Source organism: Pelodiscus sinensis, chromosome 1 (genome assembly GCF_052426305.1).
Source record: "Pelodiscus sinensis isolate ZL-2025 chromosome 1, ASM5242630v1, whole genome shotgun sequence".
In the NCBI taxonomy this organism is placed as follows: Eukaryota; Metazoa; Chordata; order Testudines; family Trionychidae; genus Pelodiscus; species Pelodiscus sinensis.
Genome location: NC_143052.1, coordinates 244,436,854 through 244,456,097, shown reverse-complemented (window position 1 = coordinate 244,456,097; position 19,244 = coordinate 244,436,854). Strand labels below are relative to the sequence as shown.

The window sequence follows — 19,244 nt, the reverse complement described above, 5'->3', positions numbered from 1 at the left end:
GGGGTGGTCCCAAGATGGTTACCGCTGGATAGTACCACCAGAATGAGTGTGGGAAGCACCAGTAGCATTAGGATCTCCTGTACAGCTTCAGGTGTTGATGGGACCTCTAGTTAGCCTAGGCCCTCCGCAATGTCCAGCAAGGCAAGAATGGCATGGGATGGGCTAAACTGTGAGACTTGAACTGGGGCCTAACTCTCTGACAGAAGTGCTGGGCCACCCAGCATGGGTCTTGACACTTCTCAGGCTCTTTCCCTTACAGGGAGCAGCTTTTCCCTTTGTGGGCCTCTTTAGCTGGTTTTGAGTTTGTATTAAAGGCCTTCTGCATGCCAGAGGCAGGTGATAGCTGTCAGAACCAAAATCAGACATGCTGGACTACTGTCAGCAAGATTAGGTGGATCCCAAAACTCTTATTCAGCAAATAGGAATGCACACCACAGATAGGGCAGAGGTGATAACAGCAGCTTTGCTCCCAGCCTCTAGTGTTTCTGGCTCACCCATTTTCCTAGTCACATACCCTATAAGCCACCCCTCCACTGCCTTCCTGGCTGCTTTGAATTTCCAATAGAAGCCAACTGAAACATGGTAGGTCAATTTTCAAGCCACATTATCCTATGCAAGCTCATGCTGCAAGCTCATTCATTTCCTCAGCCTCGTGGACCACTTCACTGTGTAACAGCAGGACCTACTGCCATCTGTGGAGGATGAGGAGCCGTAGGTGGCCAGCCTGTATTACATTTTGGTGCCACAGCCTGTCAGGAATACAAAGCTGGCAGCTCCTTTTGCAGAGCTGTGAATAGAGGCCTACTGGTTATGTGGTTTTTAGATTCCACTTACTGTTTTTTCTTCATGGGGAGAGGACAACCCTGGCACTAACATACTGATAGTATACAGCCCCTAGTCTGCCTCTTCCAGAATGGATTGTTGAGATTCTGGTTTCACTTATCCCCACACTTTATTCCTATCCATAGTCCCACAAAGTTGTGGAACCTACTTCTGGCTTTTCGCTAATAGGCCATATACCAAAGGAAGGGAGTGGATGGAAGACTTACCTGTGACCAAAAGTGTGGGGGCTGATTTTGTGCACTTGTCTGTTCAACCACTCGAGAAGAATTTCTCTGGGCAAGATATACCAGCTTCTTGTATTCTTTTGAGGAGCAGTGGCCATTGTCCAGGGCACTCTGCTAGTAGCCCCCTTTGGAAAGATTGCAAACCTATGATCCTCACTTTTCCACTCAAGTTGTCCACTAGAATCAGTTGATCAATGTATTTCTTCTGGTCCTCACTAAAGAAATATTTCTTGGTTTAACCAGATAAATCACCTCCATGGGTCCATAACGTCCATTCCTAACCCTAGCCTTGGGAGACCTCTTCACTTTAGCTTTAATCTTCATCTGATGCTTTCTGTTCCTACCTCATATCCTATACCTGCCCCATCCCCTAGATCTGACCTGCCCTATCCCTAAACCAGGCTGGGGGGAGGAGAGGGAAGGGGAAACAACTTCTAAACCTAACCTTAGGATGAGGTGCCTATCTGCCCTACACTTCATTGTGGGCTGGGGTATACTACCTACCCCAGCCCTAACCTAAGTCTGGTGAGACCATACCTGATACTTCCTCAGCAACAACCTACATAATTTTGCAAGCTATATTAGAAAATATTGAGTTTTCAGAATTTTTCCAAATAAAGTGTTTAAGGGAATACTGAGTACTATATAATTTCAGTGTTAAACACAGAGCTATCAGTTCTGATCTTTCTTTGGAGCTCAAGACTGATGGTCTTTACTCAAATGGTAGAAAACATGTGCCAGTAATTTTCAAAGAACGAAGAAATTCAGTCAATGACGTACCAGCCTATTTATCTTCATTTTTACATTTCCACATAATGAGAATGAACTAAGATTCCACACAGAGTTTAAGAAGGATTAAATATTTACATGAGATTTGACTTTACAAGTGATACATTAATTGATCTGAACAAGTGTTTAATAATTTTAATCAAAATAAATCCTGATATAATATGAAGTTATTTTTTTTAAAATCCAATTTGTAAAAGTTCCTTTTAAACAAAAACATTGTTACTGTTCAAAGTACTTACTGGTTTCTCTCATTTAATATATTCCCAAATTATAAAAGTAGTATATTATTAATGCTTGTACAGAGTACTTGTATGAATTTTTACTTGTGTAATAAGCTTCAAATACAATGTATTTTCAATGAACATAGCCCTAAAAGTATCTTAACTGGCTAGATATACACAGCATTAGATTTCAAAGCCATTGTATTAAAAAAAACCCCCAAAAACAAACAAACCCTCCCCCCCCCACACACAAAGCAAACAAAATGATGTACAGTATATCAAAATCAAATTTCTTTCACAAATAGCAGTAATTTTAAACTGCATAAAAAGCAAAAACAATGCCAACATGCCTCCAGGCTGTGAGCTATGGTAAAATATCAAGCACACATTTAAAGCAGAGAAGCAAAATAAAAAAAGGCAACACAACAGAATCACCTTCATTTGCAATTGAACATGGGTAATCTGCTTTTCCATTTCTATAATTCAAAGGTCTCTAACAATGAAGAAAATAACTCCTGTGCTACAGTGAAGTGAAACATTTTTCAAACTTTTATCTTTTCATTTTTAATATTTCACTTGTCTCAGAACATAAAGATGAACTTCCAATTCTATTAAACAAATGTATACATTTGTAAGTAAGAGAAGCACCTTTAAGAACAACACTTCAAACCTTGCATAGTGACAACAGCTGGCATTGATACTGATACCATAGCTTCAGCACAAAAAACTTCACTTCAAGAGTGATACACAAAAACACAACTTGTTTTCTGCACAAAATTCAATACAGTTAGATCATATTAATAAGAGGGAAAACTTTTTAAAAAGGGGATAGTGTTCACTAGCTTGGAAATAAAAAAGGTACAAAACCACAGCATTTGATAGTAAAACATTTCATTAACAGCATCTACTTGCATCACTAAATAAGCCCCAAACATGCAACAAATTAGAACTACAGTATAAGACTGTCAAATGAAAGGTTTACTTGTTTATATAAACAAAGTGTAAAAAATAGTAATAATTGCATTCTTCAAGATTTAATGCTAGGTGTGCATTCTTTGTCCCTCCCAAACATTTGGTAGCAATTTCAATAGGAATTTAACAAGATGTTGATTTAGGAACCATGATAAAGATACATTGTTCCTAAAACAGTATTATCATATTTCTGCTCAACTTTAACAGAATTGGAATGCTCAACAACACTGTTAAGTTCAGGGATGCTTTCCGCAGTATCCCCAAAACCATGATAATGCCCATAGTGCAAAGTGTCTCCAAAATCTTCAACCCATGAGGGCCTGTTAGACACACAGCTACTTGGGCTTCCGTTCAGATGCAGTGAACCGCACATATCATCAGAAGTATTCATGGCTTTTTCTGGTTCTTCAGTGCCATTACTGGTGTGAATTCTGTGCCTACTAGCAGAAGCTACTCCAGGAGTTATTCCATTAGGTATTAAACATTCTTCATGCCTGTCATCCATTCCATTGAACTGTGTTATGGCGGTGAAGTCCAAATGTCCACTGATGGTACGTCCATTTGTCAATGCATTCAAAACGGAGCTACTGCTATTCATATCTGCATTAAGAAATACATCTGTCACTAAAAATTGAGAATCAATGGAAATACATCAAAATGTCTCCACTGCACTCCATTTTGTTTTTCAAATCCTATGTATGGAAACTTGAGAAAAAAAGGACACCTGAGTGCAAATCTAATTTTTATATTCCACGTCAACATAGGTAGTTTAAAAGTAACAATCTGACTTTGACAAATTATTTCCATTTCAAAAAATAACAACTGCTATCTAAATTAAAAAGGAAAATAGTATTTTGAGAAATAGGACAAAAGTTTCTAAAATTAAGATGCCATTTTACATAAATTTAAAACCCACTTGAAACTAAAAGCCTACATGCAAGAACTGAAATTTGAGTGGACTATAGTTTTTAGCAGTGGTGATTAACTTAAGTTTCCTGCCTCCTCTTTAGTGACAAATTGGAGGTAACAGTACACTTTGAAGCAGGCAACATGAACAAACTTTTGTCAATGGGGAAAGTAATATAAAAAGTTTCTTAAGGGTGTGTATCAATTATTTCAGTGTTACTTGTAGTTTACGTGGGAGAAAATTAAGAAAAAAAATGTGTTTTTCCTTGACAGATTTTTAACATCTGTACAATCCACATGCAAAATGCCATACAACAGCAACAGCAGAATGCACAGAAGACCATAAGATTAGTAAAAGAAAACAAGAAATACTAAAAACATGCATGCAAAACCATAATCTGGTTTAAGCAATTTCTCATTTGCATTTTAGTAATTAGTACAATAATTATATTTTCCGTAAATCTAAATTTAAGTCAAGTTTCAAATGTATGTTTTTGCAGTGGTACTCAAGGTATTAGTATAAAAGTACATTACTGGGCTTGCCCTAAAAATACTTATTGAGGTGTGTGCATGCATGCGTGTATGTACATGGCTAACATTAAGCAGGGCAAACCTTGAGACTTTAAGCTTTGCATTTTGATATTTAAGCATTTTACATTTTGTTTTCTAGGTCTCTCTGGACATATGTACATACATTTCTGTACATATTAATACAAATCTTTTCTGTACAAAGTATAATTTGTTTTATTTCTAGCTCACAGCAGTTAAAATTTACTCTTGCTACATTGCCAAATTTTAAAACATGGGATCCTTATTTGAAGGAAAGGTAACGAATACCACTGTTTTACACTGAAGAAGTGGAAAGTTGTGGTTCTCCAACAGTTCTTTACATAGATATGAGATGATCTACATAATAGGACATTGGTATTTCATATACAGTAACACACAATGCCAAGAAAGTAAATTGAGAGAATTATCTGTAAGTGCAGCAACTGAAGTTTCCAACTTTATTCCTACGCTGCTTAAAATAACCTTATTAACTAAACTTATTAATCATAAAATCCTGCTGGAGGTCAAGTTAAAAAAATGTCAACACATCATGCCTAATTTTGTGACGAGGCACAATAAAAATTTGATAAAAGTATTTATTAATGAAAAAAGTGCACAGTCCTGTTTAAAAACTGGTCATGTAGGCTAGCTTTGCCAAATGGCTTAATTTTATCAATGGTATTTGTTAGTGAATATTCAAAAGCAAATAGTGAATAGCTCTAGTGATAATTACAGCATTTTTATATTTGTTGAAAATAGGGACCTATAACAATACACAAGACTTATGAAAAAGAAGAATTGAACTACTTTTCAATGAACTTTGGTAACTCTCTCACTGGAACTTTTCCTCTACTTTCTAACTAATGAAAAGGGCTTTTTGTAATCCCTACATATTTTAATCTCTACTTAATATCATTTGGTGAATCTGACCCATGGTATCAAGCAGAAACATTTGCATCATAATATGTCTTACAACATGAATATTCATTCCAAAATGTAATGCACTAAAATAGTAACTCCTGCCTTTAACTACGAAGTCGATGGACAAGCTGACACAAGACAATGTTTCTTAAGACAGCGTAATTCTAGATAATAACACTTATGGGTTATTAAAAAGCATCTTGATCAAGCAGCCCTGAATATGCACTTCTACTAACAATGTGGCTGTTTTCATGATAACTGATACAAAATCCAAACAGTGGTTTCCAAAATTGTTCCAAATGACAACTCAATGAAAATCCCATGGAATCAATTATTTTATCCAAATAAAACAAAAGCAGTAGCTGTTCACAACATAGTTTCTACAGTCATATTGCTATGTCTGAACAAATATTGAACACGTAGTCGTTAAGTATGGACTATTATTATTAGCATACTTCAAGCTAGTTTGAAACTAAATAAGTGGTACCACACATTGTTTAAAGAACTATATAAACCATTAAGATATACTTTTTCTTATTCGTATTGGCAATTAATTCTATTTGGTACCAATGAAACCAACAATTTAAAATACCTCTGAATTTTCCTTTAAGATGCAAACATATTAACTAAAAAACAAGGCACATGAAACATAAGCCTGTAATTAAAGTGAAACAGCCAAAGATAATTTAAATAGAATTTCACTATCAATAAGATCTCCCTTAAACCCTTGCAATGTGTTCTAGGAAATAGCTAATCTCTGGTATCTACTTAAAAATCCAATATAATAGCTATTACATAGTACAATAATTTTCAAGACTCTGGACAATAGTGTGCAAAAAATAAAAGAATATTTTATATTTAAATTAGAAATAAAATGCATATTGATTCTTGCAACGACAGGGGGTTTGCATTGCAGAAACTGTGTAAATTTCAATCTCTTTTGGTCCAACAGAACCACTCTCCTGTTGTTTGTTGTCTTCAACCATTTGAATGTTGTTGTAGTTAACAGGAAACTGTCCAGTCCCACCTGATACAACAGCAAACTCTTTATCAATGTGCATATTGTCAGCATCATCCTCATTTCCTTCATTCATCATTGGTATTAAGCCATCAAACCTATGAGCTGGTTTTAAAAAAAAAGAAAAAGAAAAAAAAAAAGATTTAGTTTCCAGATCATATTTTGCAAACTGATAACCAAGCCAATAAACAGAAGTGTAAATAGTCTCATTGTTGAAAGAAAAAAATCTGCTATATGGAAAGAATTATACTGTCAGCTATTAAGAATTCTGAGGGGTGCAAGGAGACTTTGGATTAGACCAGTGGTCTCCAATCTTTTCACACCCAAGATTACTTTTTAAATGTCAGGACAAGCCACGATCTACCCCAACCCTTTCCCAAGACTCCACCCTTTCCTTGAGGCTCCACCCTCTCTGTTCCCCTCCTCTCCATCACTTGCTATCCCCAGCCCATATACACTCTCAGGCTGTGTCTACCCTGCACCCCTTTTCCAGAAAAGGGATGCAGATGAGACAAGTCGGAATTGCAAATGAAGTAGGGGATTTAAATATCCCCCGCTTCATTTGTATAAACGTGGCTGCCGCTTTTTTCCGGCTCGGGGCTTTGCCGGAGAAAAGCGCCAGTCTAGACGGGATCTTTCGGAAAATAAAGCCATTCCCTAAGGAATAAGGGATCTTTAGGAAAAGGCTTTATTTTCCGAAAGATCCCGTCTAGACTGGCGCTTTTCTCCGGCAAAGCCCCGAGCCGGAAAAAAGCGGCAGCCACGTTTATACAAATGAAATCCCCTGCTTCATTTGCAATTCCGACTTGTCTCATCTGCATCCCTTTTCCGGAAAAGGGGTGCAGGGTAGACACAGCCCCAGGGTTCAGCTACACTGCTGTTTTTCAAGGTTCTTCCGACATTGGATGTGGGAAGGGGTGAGAGGTGCAAGCTCTGGGAGGGAATTTGGATGCGGAAGATGTGGAGAAGGGGATGCTGGCTCAGGGAGGGAACTCCAGGCTGGACAGTGTTGGGGTCAGGTGGAGGGTTGTGGTGCTGAGCAAGCCACAAGCTTGTGGATGTGAGGGTGCAAGAGTTTGGGTGGGTGTGTGAGGGGCTCAGGGCAGGAAGGTTTTTTTGATGATGGACTCAGGACACAGATTTGTGGTGTGCGGATGGTGCAGAAGTGTTGTGGCAGAAGACTGAAGCTGTGGGGGTGCAGGAGTTTGGGGGATGAGAGAGGCTCAGGACAGGGGGTTACAGTGTATGATAGGCTCAGATTTGGGGTTGAGGAGGCATGGTGGTGGTACAGGAGTGTTATGATGCTGCAGCCAGATGTGGGGTTGGCCCCAATTGGGGGCTTGTTGGCCAGGCTTCATTTTTAAATAAAATATGCCAAACACAAAATGTTTCAGTGTTGTCTTTATTTATGAGAGGGGCGGGGAACCTGTTTTGAGTCAGGGGTCACTGACCCACTGAAAAATCAGTTGGGGCCACACAAGTGAGCTTGAACCCCACCTCCCCCCCAAAAAAAACCCCACACATACCCTTACCCCCCAAACCTCATTAATGTGACCCCAACTGTGCTGGTGGGGGCAGAGGACATGGTGTTTGGCCAGGGGGAGGGGACAGGGTCAGCTCGGGCCAGTATCTGGGGATATGCGCTGCTCCCTCTGTCCCAAACAGCTGGCGCATTCCCTGAAATGCCAGGTCTGTGGATTTCTTCCCTTTGCTGCCTTCCTTGGAGGGAAGGGGGGGGGCCAGGGGAGGAGGGAAGAGAAGACCAAGGACCACACCAACTCCAATTGCTCTGCATGAGCAGTTGGAGCTGGCGCGGTCCTAGAACTCCCTCCACTCTGCACAGGAAGGCAGCAGGGGAAGGAAATCGCTGGTGCTCGCTTCTTCCCGGGAATCCTCCCGCCCCTCCCCTCCCCTCGAGGAAGGCAGCAAAGGAAGGAAGTTGTCGATGCACCACAGACCTGGTGTTTCAGGAAATGAACCAGCTGTTTGGAGGGAGGGGGGAGCAGCCTGCATACTTCCTGAAAGTCCAGAAGTGGTGTGCAGCTCCAGGACTCCTCCCCTGTCTCCCCCGAAGAAGGACCACGCTACCTCCATTGTTGCTGGAGGTAGAGTCAGCGGGGGCTTCTTTTTGCAGGTTGGGGGAAACGGGGAGGGCCCTGAACACCTCGAAATCGACTGGTCGAGCCCCCGATTTCAATTGACAGGTTGGTGACCACAGGATTAAACTAAGGAGCAATTTACTAGTGAGTAGTTGATGGGATTTCCATCCTCAATAGGCACTTCCACAGTCCTCCTTTGAAATGCACAAGAGACCGGGGGGGGGGGGCCCTCTTTTGCATTTCAAAGAAGAAGTGCCCATGTGGAGCCCGGAATCAGAGGGACTTCCAGAGGGGGTCTTGTGCATTTCAAAGTGAAATCACCCTCATAGAGCCCCCAGCTGACCGAAGGCTCTGTGTGGTTTGAAATGACACGCTGGAGCCCAGGCTCAGCGGGGAAGTCTCCAGCTGACCCCAGGCTCCACCTGGCGCTGGTGCTTTGAAATGCTGCCGCAGTGTTTCAAAGGGGGCAGCGCCGCACAGTTGATCCTGGGCTCTGTGCAGTGCTGCCCCTTTGAAACGCCGGAGAAATAAACTAGTTGACTCAACTATTCAATAAGCATTTGCATTTGCTTATCAGATAATAGACTAGTCCTTAACATCCTCAGATTAGACATGACTAACGTTGGGAGAATGGAGAGCTTGGGAGGGAGTTAGGGCTTGGCAGATCTGGAGATCCCGTCTAATTTGTGTGTTACGTTTCTACAAGTTCACGCTTAGACGTCAGCAGGGCATCCACAGAATTAAAAAGGGATTTTCACCCGCTCCCCCGTGTATTCTGTGGTGGTTTTTTTTTGGGGGGGGGGGGATGTCCTCTGAAGCATCAGAAATGGCCACAGATTGGGATCAGACCTATATATAGGTGTGTCAAGGAATTTTCCCTCAGGACAGACTGGAGGAGACTTTTTTTTTGGTCTTCTTCTGTAGCATAGACTGCAGGTCACTTGCCAGGGTTATTTCATCAACTTTCTGCCATTGCAGGGGCCTCAGACATTGATATAATTCAGTTCCTCCTATTTTTTGTCAGTGGTAACATAGTAGTTTAGCCTCCTGTGTGCTGTAATACTTTGGTCTAATTTTGACAGTTGGGTTTAGTGTGTGTTGGCGCTGTTTGTTGCCTGTCACATACAGGCAACCAGACTAAATGATCACCCCTTCTAGCTCTGAACTCCAATTATGACTTTACACAAACTAGATGCCCCACTACATACAAGTACATTAGATTTATTTTTCTGATTTAGTGAACAGAAGGAATAGCTGACATTTCAATTACCCATAATTAGGTTTCAGTTAGCACATGAATATGAAAAAGAAAGCAATTCTCACTTCTCAGAGAACATTTTTAGCTCAAGATCAGTCAGCCTTGTCTTTGGTGCAGATTCTTAATGCTATCTTTGGAACCATAAAGACTATAGACAATTTTGCGTTTACATAAAAGTTTACATTCTGGAATATAATCATCAGTAATATGTATGCATTCATCCGATGCATCCTTGCACAGGCAGGGAACATGTACACAAGTGGCTAAACTATATACAAGGGGAAAGAGTGGTTTATCTTACCTCAAATATCTTATTCTTCCACAAAGCCACAATGTAGCATAGTTCTGCCAACTTTCCCAACTGGATGGATCAGACATCATTCTCAGCAATGGTGTCCAGTCCATGAGAGTTATCAACCCTAAGACCTTGTCTATATGACCATGGCCCGTCAACCTAAGTTACGCAACTTCAGCTACACAAATAATGTAGCTGAAGCTTACGTACTTAGATCCGCTTAACGCAGTATCTTCATAGCAGTGAGTTGACAGCTGAAGCTCTCCCTTCATTCCGCTTGCACTTCTCATTTTGCTGGAGCACTAGAGTCAATGGGAGAGCACTTGGCAGTTGATTTATTGCATCTATAACTGGCATTATATATTGACCCCTGCTAGATTAATTGCTGCCTATCTATCCAGCCCATAATGAAGAGACGCTCTAAATGTAGGAGTTAGAGCTTTAAAGAAGGGGATTTTCACACTCAGAGAACCTTTTGACGTCAATATTGACCTGACCCAGAGAATAAAGACTGACTTCCTTCACCAATGTTCCCCCATTTCCCTCTACTTCCAGAGCACTGAAATGTAACTGGGCTCCAAAAACAGAGTGGAAAGAGGAAAAGAAAGTAAGCCACTGTAGCTCTGTAGTATCTACCCAGTCCCAGGAGTTACATAAAACAAACAATGTCCTATTTCCTTCCTAGCTTTGCCTCCAAGGAGCCTTGCTAATTGGCCAGTGGAAGAAGCAGTGTGCTCCCCAAACTGCACCTGTTCTTGTTAGTCTAGAGAGAATTATGATTTATGCTGTGGCAAACCAAGTACCAAAAGACTTCTTACATGGGCAGGGCTCGCCAAACTGCGGTGAGCCCTGCTCACCAGCCGCCCTGTCCAGCGATCTGCGCAGGCTCCTGGCAGTGTTTCAAAGCAGCAGAGCCGCATGGAGCCTGGGGTCAGCGGGGGACTCTGAGCTAAGTCCCCACTTGGTCCCAGGCTGCACGTGGTGTTTCAAAATGGCAGCAATGCATGAAGCCCAGTGTCGGCAGGGGACTGCCCCGCTGACCTGGACTCCATGTGGTGCTGCCTCTTTGAAATGCTGCAGCGAGCCCAGTGTCAGGCTCCATGTGGCACTGTCACTTTCAAACACTCTCTCCTCTCCCCACACTTGCTCTTTCTGATTGACTAGTGTCAACTATCCAATAAGCACTTGCTTATTGGATAGTCAACTAATCATTCACATCCCTAATTCTAGGTGCCACACTTAGGGTATGTCTAGACTGCAGGCTTCTTTCGAAAGAAGCTTTTCCGGAAGAGATCTTCCGAGAGAGAGCATCCATGCTGCCAAAGCACATCGAAAAAGCTATCTGCTTTTTTGAAAGATAGCATCCACATTGAATGGACACTATCTCGCATTTAAGCTCCGATTACTATGGAGTGGCCACCAGGGCACCTCTGCTTTTTCCTCTTTCCTCTTCTTCCAAAAGAACTCCCTCTTCCCGTCCACACATGCCTTTTTCCAAAAGAGCTCTTTCGGAAAAGGCGTTCTTCCTCATAGAATGAGGTTTACCAATGTTGGAATAAACCCTGTGTTCTTTCGATTTTCTTTTGAAAATGCAATAGCAGTGTGGACGTAAGTGAAGTTTTTTTTGGAAAAATGGCCATTTTTCTGGGTTGGGGGGGAGGGGGGGAGACCCAAAAAAACCCTGCAGTCTAGATGCAGCTCAAAAGGTTCAGAAAACTTGACCCATGAGAAACGGTTAAAATACTGGGCATGTTTAGTTTTGAGAAAAGAAGACTGAATGGGGGTAGTGGGGGAAAAGAGAGAACCTGAAAAGTGTGCAAATATGTTCAGGGCTTTTATAAAGAGGATTGTGATCAATTTTTCTCCAGGTGCACTGGGGTTGGATCAATAGTAACGGGCTTCATCTGTTGTGAGGGCGATTTAGATTAGCTATTAGGAGGAAAAAAAAGCTGATTCCCAGGTTAGTAAGTACTGTAAGAGACTTCCAAGGGAGGTTGTGAAACCCACGTCATTGGAGGTTTATAAGCATAGGTGCTAGACAAATCTTTCGGGGATGGTCTAACATTTACTTGGTCCTACATCAGCACAGCAATCTGGATCTGATGACTTATCCAAGTCTCTTGTAGTCCTACATTTCTGTGATTATATGATCTTTATGACAACTAGAAAGAAGCCAAAAGATGCGCCCCAGTCCTTTTATGAATCAACATTGAGTCACAAGAGTGCACACATTCCCTTCAAGTTACTTTCTGTCCAAATGGCTCTTGGACTTGCAGAAACAAGGCCTGTACTTAGCAAGAGTGGGAACCTGCAAAATGTAATTCTCTAAGGAGTCAATCTAGTTTTCATAAATATTTTATTTATATTTGATTCATTTAAATAAACTTTCAAGCCCAGAGTACCTTCTTTTACTCCCATCATCAGAGATATTGCCCCGTCCATTTTTACCTCTTGAAGTCTCACCTTCAGTCCTAGCTTTCTTTACTCCAGGAGACGCCACATCTTCAAAGGATCTCTTTCGACTTGTCCCACCATTGACTGTACTGGGACCACCATTTAAGGTGCCATTGCTAAAGAAACGGTTCAGGTGACAGTTCTGGATATTCAAGAGAAACTGGGCACACTCTTGGAAACCCTGGGTATGTGCAAGATCTGCTGCTGTCAATCCACTGGCATTTCTCAAGCTGCACAATACAAAGAAACTGAATTACACTCATTCATCAACCCACCTTGATTGATGCTGCTGCTCTTACTGACTAACTATCTGCAGGTGATGAGAGAGAAAGAACATAAACTTAGCAAATTTCCATTAAGGAATTATTTATCAATCTTAGTTATAAAACTAACTTATCTCTTTGCACATATCTGGCTTCTAAGCAAAATTTGGGAGACAATATACTTTTCAATAAAATCAATATACTATGTGCCTTTAAAACGTATCTGCCTATTTAAACATCTCAAAATGCTTAATTTCTAAATTACAGTCTGAAGCATCTGACCTTTTATACAGGCTTCAGAATCTAAATTTTGAATTCTGTCATCTTCTGCAGCTTATTTTGACAATCTATTTCTTTATCTTGAGTAAAAACCACCCTCAAAACAAACTTAATACAACTTAGCAATAGTCCATGGCATTCTGGTATCTAAGACAACAATAATTAACATCACTAGTCTTCCTAACAGTAAAATATATAAGCTATGCTTAGTTATGCTTTCCTTATTGTTTTTTTGCTGTTTCTTATTTCAAAGTGTGTGACACTATAAATGGGGGTAGGGTGGGGATTTATTCTGCTATTTGACTCAAGATTGACAGTGGACCAAGACGGAACACTGAATTTTTAATTTTCTAATTTAATGAGATTTTTCATTAAAAGTAAAGCCAGATAGGACACCGAACGGTTATAGATGAAAGTTTTGAAAGAATTCCTTTGCCCTTCCCTGTTGCCAAGCATTTACATGAATGTCCTCTGACAATAGTAAGCCTGTCTTTAGAAATATGAACATTAAAGTAATAAAACGATGTAACAATAGTGCAGACAAAGAGTGGGAAGCAGCACAATTAGATTGAGAAATAGAAGATAGGAATGAATCTTTCCTAACTAGATACACCAGGAAACAAAAACGCTCAGCCAGAAAATTAGATCTTTACTTCTTAGATTTAGCAGTTTAGGCAAGCAGATTACTTTCAAGTTCCTGAAAAGAAGCAGATGGATCGACAGAGGGATAATATAGGATATTAACATTGCCAATCCATTGAACTGGCTCCTTTATTGAAATTCCCCTGAAATATAATAAACTGTTCTTTACGATACATGAAAACAAAAGGAACCAAGCAAGTTAAAGACATGATCTAAATTATAGCAATGCAACATAGTCCTTTTCAATTTTGTCAGAACCATTTCACTCTTAATAAGCCTGGTGTCAGAAAAATTTAGGAAGACCTGCAAAAGACAGCTGAATGAAACCCTAAATCTTGACAAAGACTGAACTATGATATTTGAACCAGAGTTTCTTCCTAGAAAATTGTGGCTTGCTTGTCACACAGCTCAGAAAGGAGGTAAAAATCTTTACAGGAAGAACTATTCAAGACCAATTCCATAACAGATGGATATAGCAAAGATGATTTTTTTTTTTAATACCACACATGTTCACTTTCTTCGGTCTACAGAAGTAGAAACACCACTGACTAAGGAAATCAAGGAGGGCTCCTGTACTAGACTATTCAAGCAAGGTCCACAGAGGATGGCCTATGCTAGCTTGCCTATGCAACACACATATCATTTAAGCAGGTGCTACAGAAAACCCAACATTAGAGAGACTTCAAATAATGCTAATTTCAGGGGGGAAAAATCCTTTGTTGAACAAAGAAAGTCAACAGCTCCTTCTAACCAAGTCAGGATTAAGTGAAACCCATATCCACTTAAGTGTCTCCTAAAGTGTGGATCACATTCCCTCACTGGAAAGGAGAAGGAGGGCATGTGTGCAAAGGACTAGATGAATGACAGACTGGTAAATTTCCTCCTGAGCCCCAGTTTTTAATTTCGTAAAGGCTCTAGCTGTTATGCTAATGAAGAAAATCTTTTAACATGAAGCAAAGGCAACAGATACAATGACACCTGCATAGATCTGCAGAAAACCATCAAGCAACAGCCCTGAGGTATAAATTGCCCCATTCATTTCAATGAGTACTTTCTCTCATACCAATGATAAATAATATTTTAAATGTCAACATAATTATTTAACTATTTCACTGCTCTAAGCATTATAGAAAGGAGCGTAAAATGCTAAGACGACTAGCTCTGGCAGCATTTCTCGAAGTGGCAGATGGGCATGAAAGTCTATATAAGTGGAAAATGTATAAATTAAGATGTTTAGGCCTTTAACACCACATGAAAAGGTTCAAGAAGGGCACAACTAATTTTATTTTCCTGAAAGATATATTACACTTTATAAAAGTCACTAATTCACAAATAATTTAAAGCCTGGTTTAAACTTGAAGGTCCAACCACTTTGCCTTCTGTGAAAGAGCTACCATACTAAAAGTATTGCAATAGCATCTCTGGATCTTGATGTGCTAGGTAACTATACAAAAATACATTACAAAAACATAGTAGCTGCACTAAAGAGCTCATAAACACATTAACAAAAAAGGCTGAAAACTTCAAGTCAGATCTTAACTAAATAAAGCAAAAACCTTAGGAAACTAGTAATGGGAAGAAAGAAGAGGACACAAACTGGAGCTGAGGGGGAGTTCCAAGAATCTAAGATACTATCAAAGAATAAGAAAATCTAGTAAAAAATAAATATGAACAGACCTACCAAATTTGGGTATCTTTCTCAGACACATACCTAGAAGAGAAATTTGTTGACAAGAGCACAAAGTGACAAATAAAGAGGCCACTGCACTATGAAATCCTAATGGAAGATAACTGATGGAAAGGCTGCAAATAATTAGCATCTGCATAGAACAAATAGGAAAGAATCATAAGGATTATATAGTTATAGGATTTGGATAAAAGTCACACACCCTACAGATGCAAAATTAACCTTCATTAATTTCCAAGTAATGTCATGGAGAAAACTCCTGCCACCCATCATTGAAAGGAATCTGGGTATACAATGAATTGCAATATTCTCACTGAGTCTTTTCAATGCCCTAATAAAGAGCTTCCCTGTACCTTTAAAGCACTGGCGTGGATGAGGACTGGTGCTGACCTTGTCTGCAGTACCTCAGCAGCAAGCACATCCATTCCTACACCCCTGCATGGGTTGCAGCATGTATTCCCTTCTGTGGGTACCCAGTGGTGCTATAGATTTTCAGAGATGTTAGTAGTGAGCTCGGTCCATCCTTTGTGCTAAAATGAACACTATAGCCAGATCCCATAGGTGTTGGAAGTGTCTTGCTGTACCATATTCTTCCCTTTCCTTATACCAGCAGTTCTCAAACTTTTTGGGCTCCAGAGCACTTTACATGCGTAAAAATTTATGTGGAGCCCCAGCAGTCCACTGATTGTATGTGTTGTACTTATGCGGAACCCCAGCGGTCCACTGATAGTATGTGTTGTACCTATCAACAAGGCTCGCCGAACTGTGGCGAGCCCTGCTCGCCAGCCGCGCTGTCCAGCGACCAGCGCATGCGCAGATTGTTCTTCCGGGTTACAATCTACTCACCATGGGCGAGTAGACTGTATAATTTGTCGAGCCCTGCCTATCGATATTTCCAGTTTGTTAACCTCGTGGAGCCCCTGGAGAGGGGCTCCGCAGAGCACAGTTTGAGAAACACTGCCTTATATATTATGTGTCCAAGGGTCTGACTAAACCTTGTTTCTCAAGTCACTGTAACCTGAGATCCTATATTAAGTCTTCAAAAGACATTTCCAGATGGAAGTTAAAATTCTAAAACAGGAATGGGAAAATGGATGGAGTGGCAAGCTGAATACTGTTTTAACTATTAAGTGAGGTGGACTGTGCCTCTTACCACTGAACAATAAATAAATTACCTGCATCAATTTCTGAATTAGTACAGATCACTGAAAATAGAAGGCTTGGATTGCAATCCAAGATCGTGCAATGTGACAGATCAACATTCACTGAAAAAGAGAAGAGGCTACACTGTTTCCAACTACAAGACTTACCATAGGCTAGTTCTAAGAAAAACAAGGAAGATTATTTATTTAAGGTATGTCAAAATTCTTGGCTATGATGAAATTCGAGGTGCCTACACAACTGATGAAGAAAATACTTCACACTTTCATAACTGATTGAAAAAGCAGTACATCTTTACAAACAACTCAGATTCTAACAAGGCCTTCATGGATCAAACCATGAAAGGAAAATAAATATAGGGCATAATTACTAATCTATGGGCAACAAGGGAGGGAGTTCTCTCAAACTTCAGGTTTCTCCTAACCTACTGGCATAATTTTTTAGAACATTAAAGAACACTTTAAAACTAAATTTTACACATGGCTCTCACTAATCCTGTAAGGCCCGAATCTTAAGTTCTGACATCTGTTTCAAAAGATCCCAAAGGTATTACTTAAAGATAGCAGTTAGATGGTGGCAGTATAATCACTAGCAATAAATGAGACTGCTGTACTTATAGTTTTACAACACAGATGATGGAACCAGTCTAACAAGTTTCACACAGAGGATGAACTAAATTTCAAGAACTACCAACAAATATAAAAACCACAAGATCTAGTAATAATGGAGGATTTTACTTTTCCACCAGGTTTCTGCATGGTTAATACCACAAAACGCTGAATAAGTTCTTGGAATTACGGTTTCAGAACATGAAGTAACCAATCAGAGAAACAGTCCTTTAGAGTTGAATCAGATGAACAGGACGGAACTAGTTACAAATCTAAAGCTGGAAGATGATCTGGACAAAAATGATCATGAAATGAGAGATTTCATGATTCTAAGAAAAGGAAAGTGACAGCAGAGAAAAAGGACAATGGATTAAAAAAAACAGACTAAAATTTGGATAACTGTTAGGTTAAGTCTCACGGGAAGACAATCTAAAGGGGTCAAGTTCAGGAGAGAAGGCAGTTTTTCAGAGACAATATTAGAAGCATAATAGCAAACTATTCCACTGTGACGAAAAGATAAGAAAAATAGTAAAAAACCAACAAGGCTGTACTCAGAAACTCTCTAATGAAGGGAAGAAATCAAAAGAATCCTTCAAAAAGAGGAAAAATGAACAAATTGCTAAAGAAGCATAAAGAATAGCAAGCATGTATATGCACAATCAGAAAGGCATAAAAGGAGTTAAATCCAGCAGGGGATATAAAAGTCAGTAAGAGGAAGTTCTATAAATACATTAACAGCAAGAAAGAAACAAAGAAAAGTGTAAGCCCACTATTTGGTGGGGAAAAGGGGATAGCTAACAACAGATGACATCAAGAAGGTTAAGCTGTTCAATGCTTGTTTTGCTTCAGTCTTTATTAAAAAGATTAATGGTGACTGTTCAACATAATTAATATGAGAAATAAATCTATTTTGGCTTATATTCCTTCTAAGAGCTCATTGAGAGGATACTGAGTCAGACTTCAGGTTACTAGAAAAGGGCATAGTATCTATCTTTAAAAGATGAAGAAAGAGAACCTGAGAAATTATACATCGGTCAACCTAACTTCAATGCCTGGAAAAATGCTGGAACAAACAATTAAAGATTTGTAAGCATCTAGAAGCTAAAAGGCTAAGTAATAGCCAACATAAAATTGTCAAGAACACATCATGACAAACCAACTCAATTTCCTTTTGGAAAAGGCTATTAGGTGAAACTCTCTCAGAGATATCTTGGTTTTAATATGGCTTTTGACACAATCCCACATGACAGCTTCATAAACTAGAGAAGTGTGGTCCAGATGAAATAACTGTGAGATGGGTACATAACTAGTTGAAAGACCACAATCCAACTGGGAAAATGTTTCTAATGGAGTCCCACAAGTCCTGGGTCCAGTACTATCAGATGTCTTTGTTAATGACTTGGAGAATGGAATGAAGACTATGCTTATGAAATTTGCAAGCACCGAGGAGGCCAAGATTAAAAAAACAAAACGGACAAACTGGAAAACTGTCCTGAATTCAACAAGATTAAATTCAATAATGCCAAACACAAAATACAACTTTTAGGAAGGAAAAACAAACAAACAAACAAACTTCTTAACTACAATGTGGAAGAATGACCAGCTAGACTGTAATACTGCTGAAAAAGATCTGGAGATTATAATGGATCACAAATTGAGTAAGATTCAGTGTGATGAGGTTGCCAAAATAAAATAAAGGGGCTAATTCTGGGTTGTATTAACAGGAGTGTCATATGCAGGTGGACTGACTTAAATCACACACAAAAAGTCACTGATTTAAAATAAGTTTCTCATTGATAGTTCTTCAACATATTTCTTCAAACAGCAGTGCAAATATGATCACTATAGAACATTATTTCTCAAAGTGGTCCGGGAAAACTCAGAAACCTGCTAACTGGCTGCTTTGGTGTGTTTATTTACTGGCTCTGCAGCAATGGAGCCTTGCAGCTCCCATTGGCTCTGCCATTTGCAGGGAAAGGGAGTTGTGGGAAGTGGTGTGGGCCAGGCCTCGATATATTCCCAGATAGGGTGTCTGTTATACCCAGAAGCCATGAC

At 39.9% G+C, this 19,244-nt stretch overlaps 1 protein-coding gene across 3 annotated transcripts in view; it reads right to left on the bottom strand.

Annotated features, from left to right (window-relative positions):
* Nucleotides 1-1,911: 1,911 nt before the first annotated feature.
* The window catches only part of ANKRD10 (ankyrin repeat domain 10), a 45,465-nt gene continuing 28,132 nt past the window's right edge, over nucleotides 1,912-19,244 (bottom strand). For all 3 annotated transcript variants that reach the window (XM_075918781.2, XM_075918785.2, XM_075918796.2), the window contains exons 4-6: nucleotides 12,559-12,779; nucleotides 6,453-6,548; nucleotides 1,912-3,649 (exon numbers count right to left, since the gene is read on the bottom strand). In XM_075918781.2, the coding sequence (XP_075774896.1) occupies nucleotides 3,189-3,649; nucleotides 6,453-6,548; nucleotides 12,559-12,779 (778 nt within the window). In that variant the 3' untranslated portion in view covers nucleotides 1,912-3,188. The remainder of the gene's footprint in view (nucleotides 3,650-6,452; nucleotides 6,549-12,558; nucleotides 12,780-19,244) is intronic.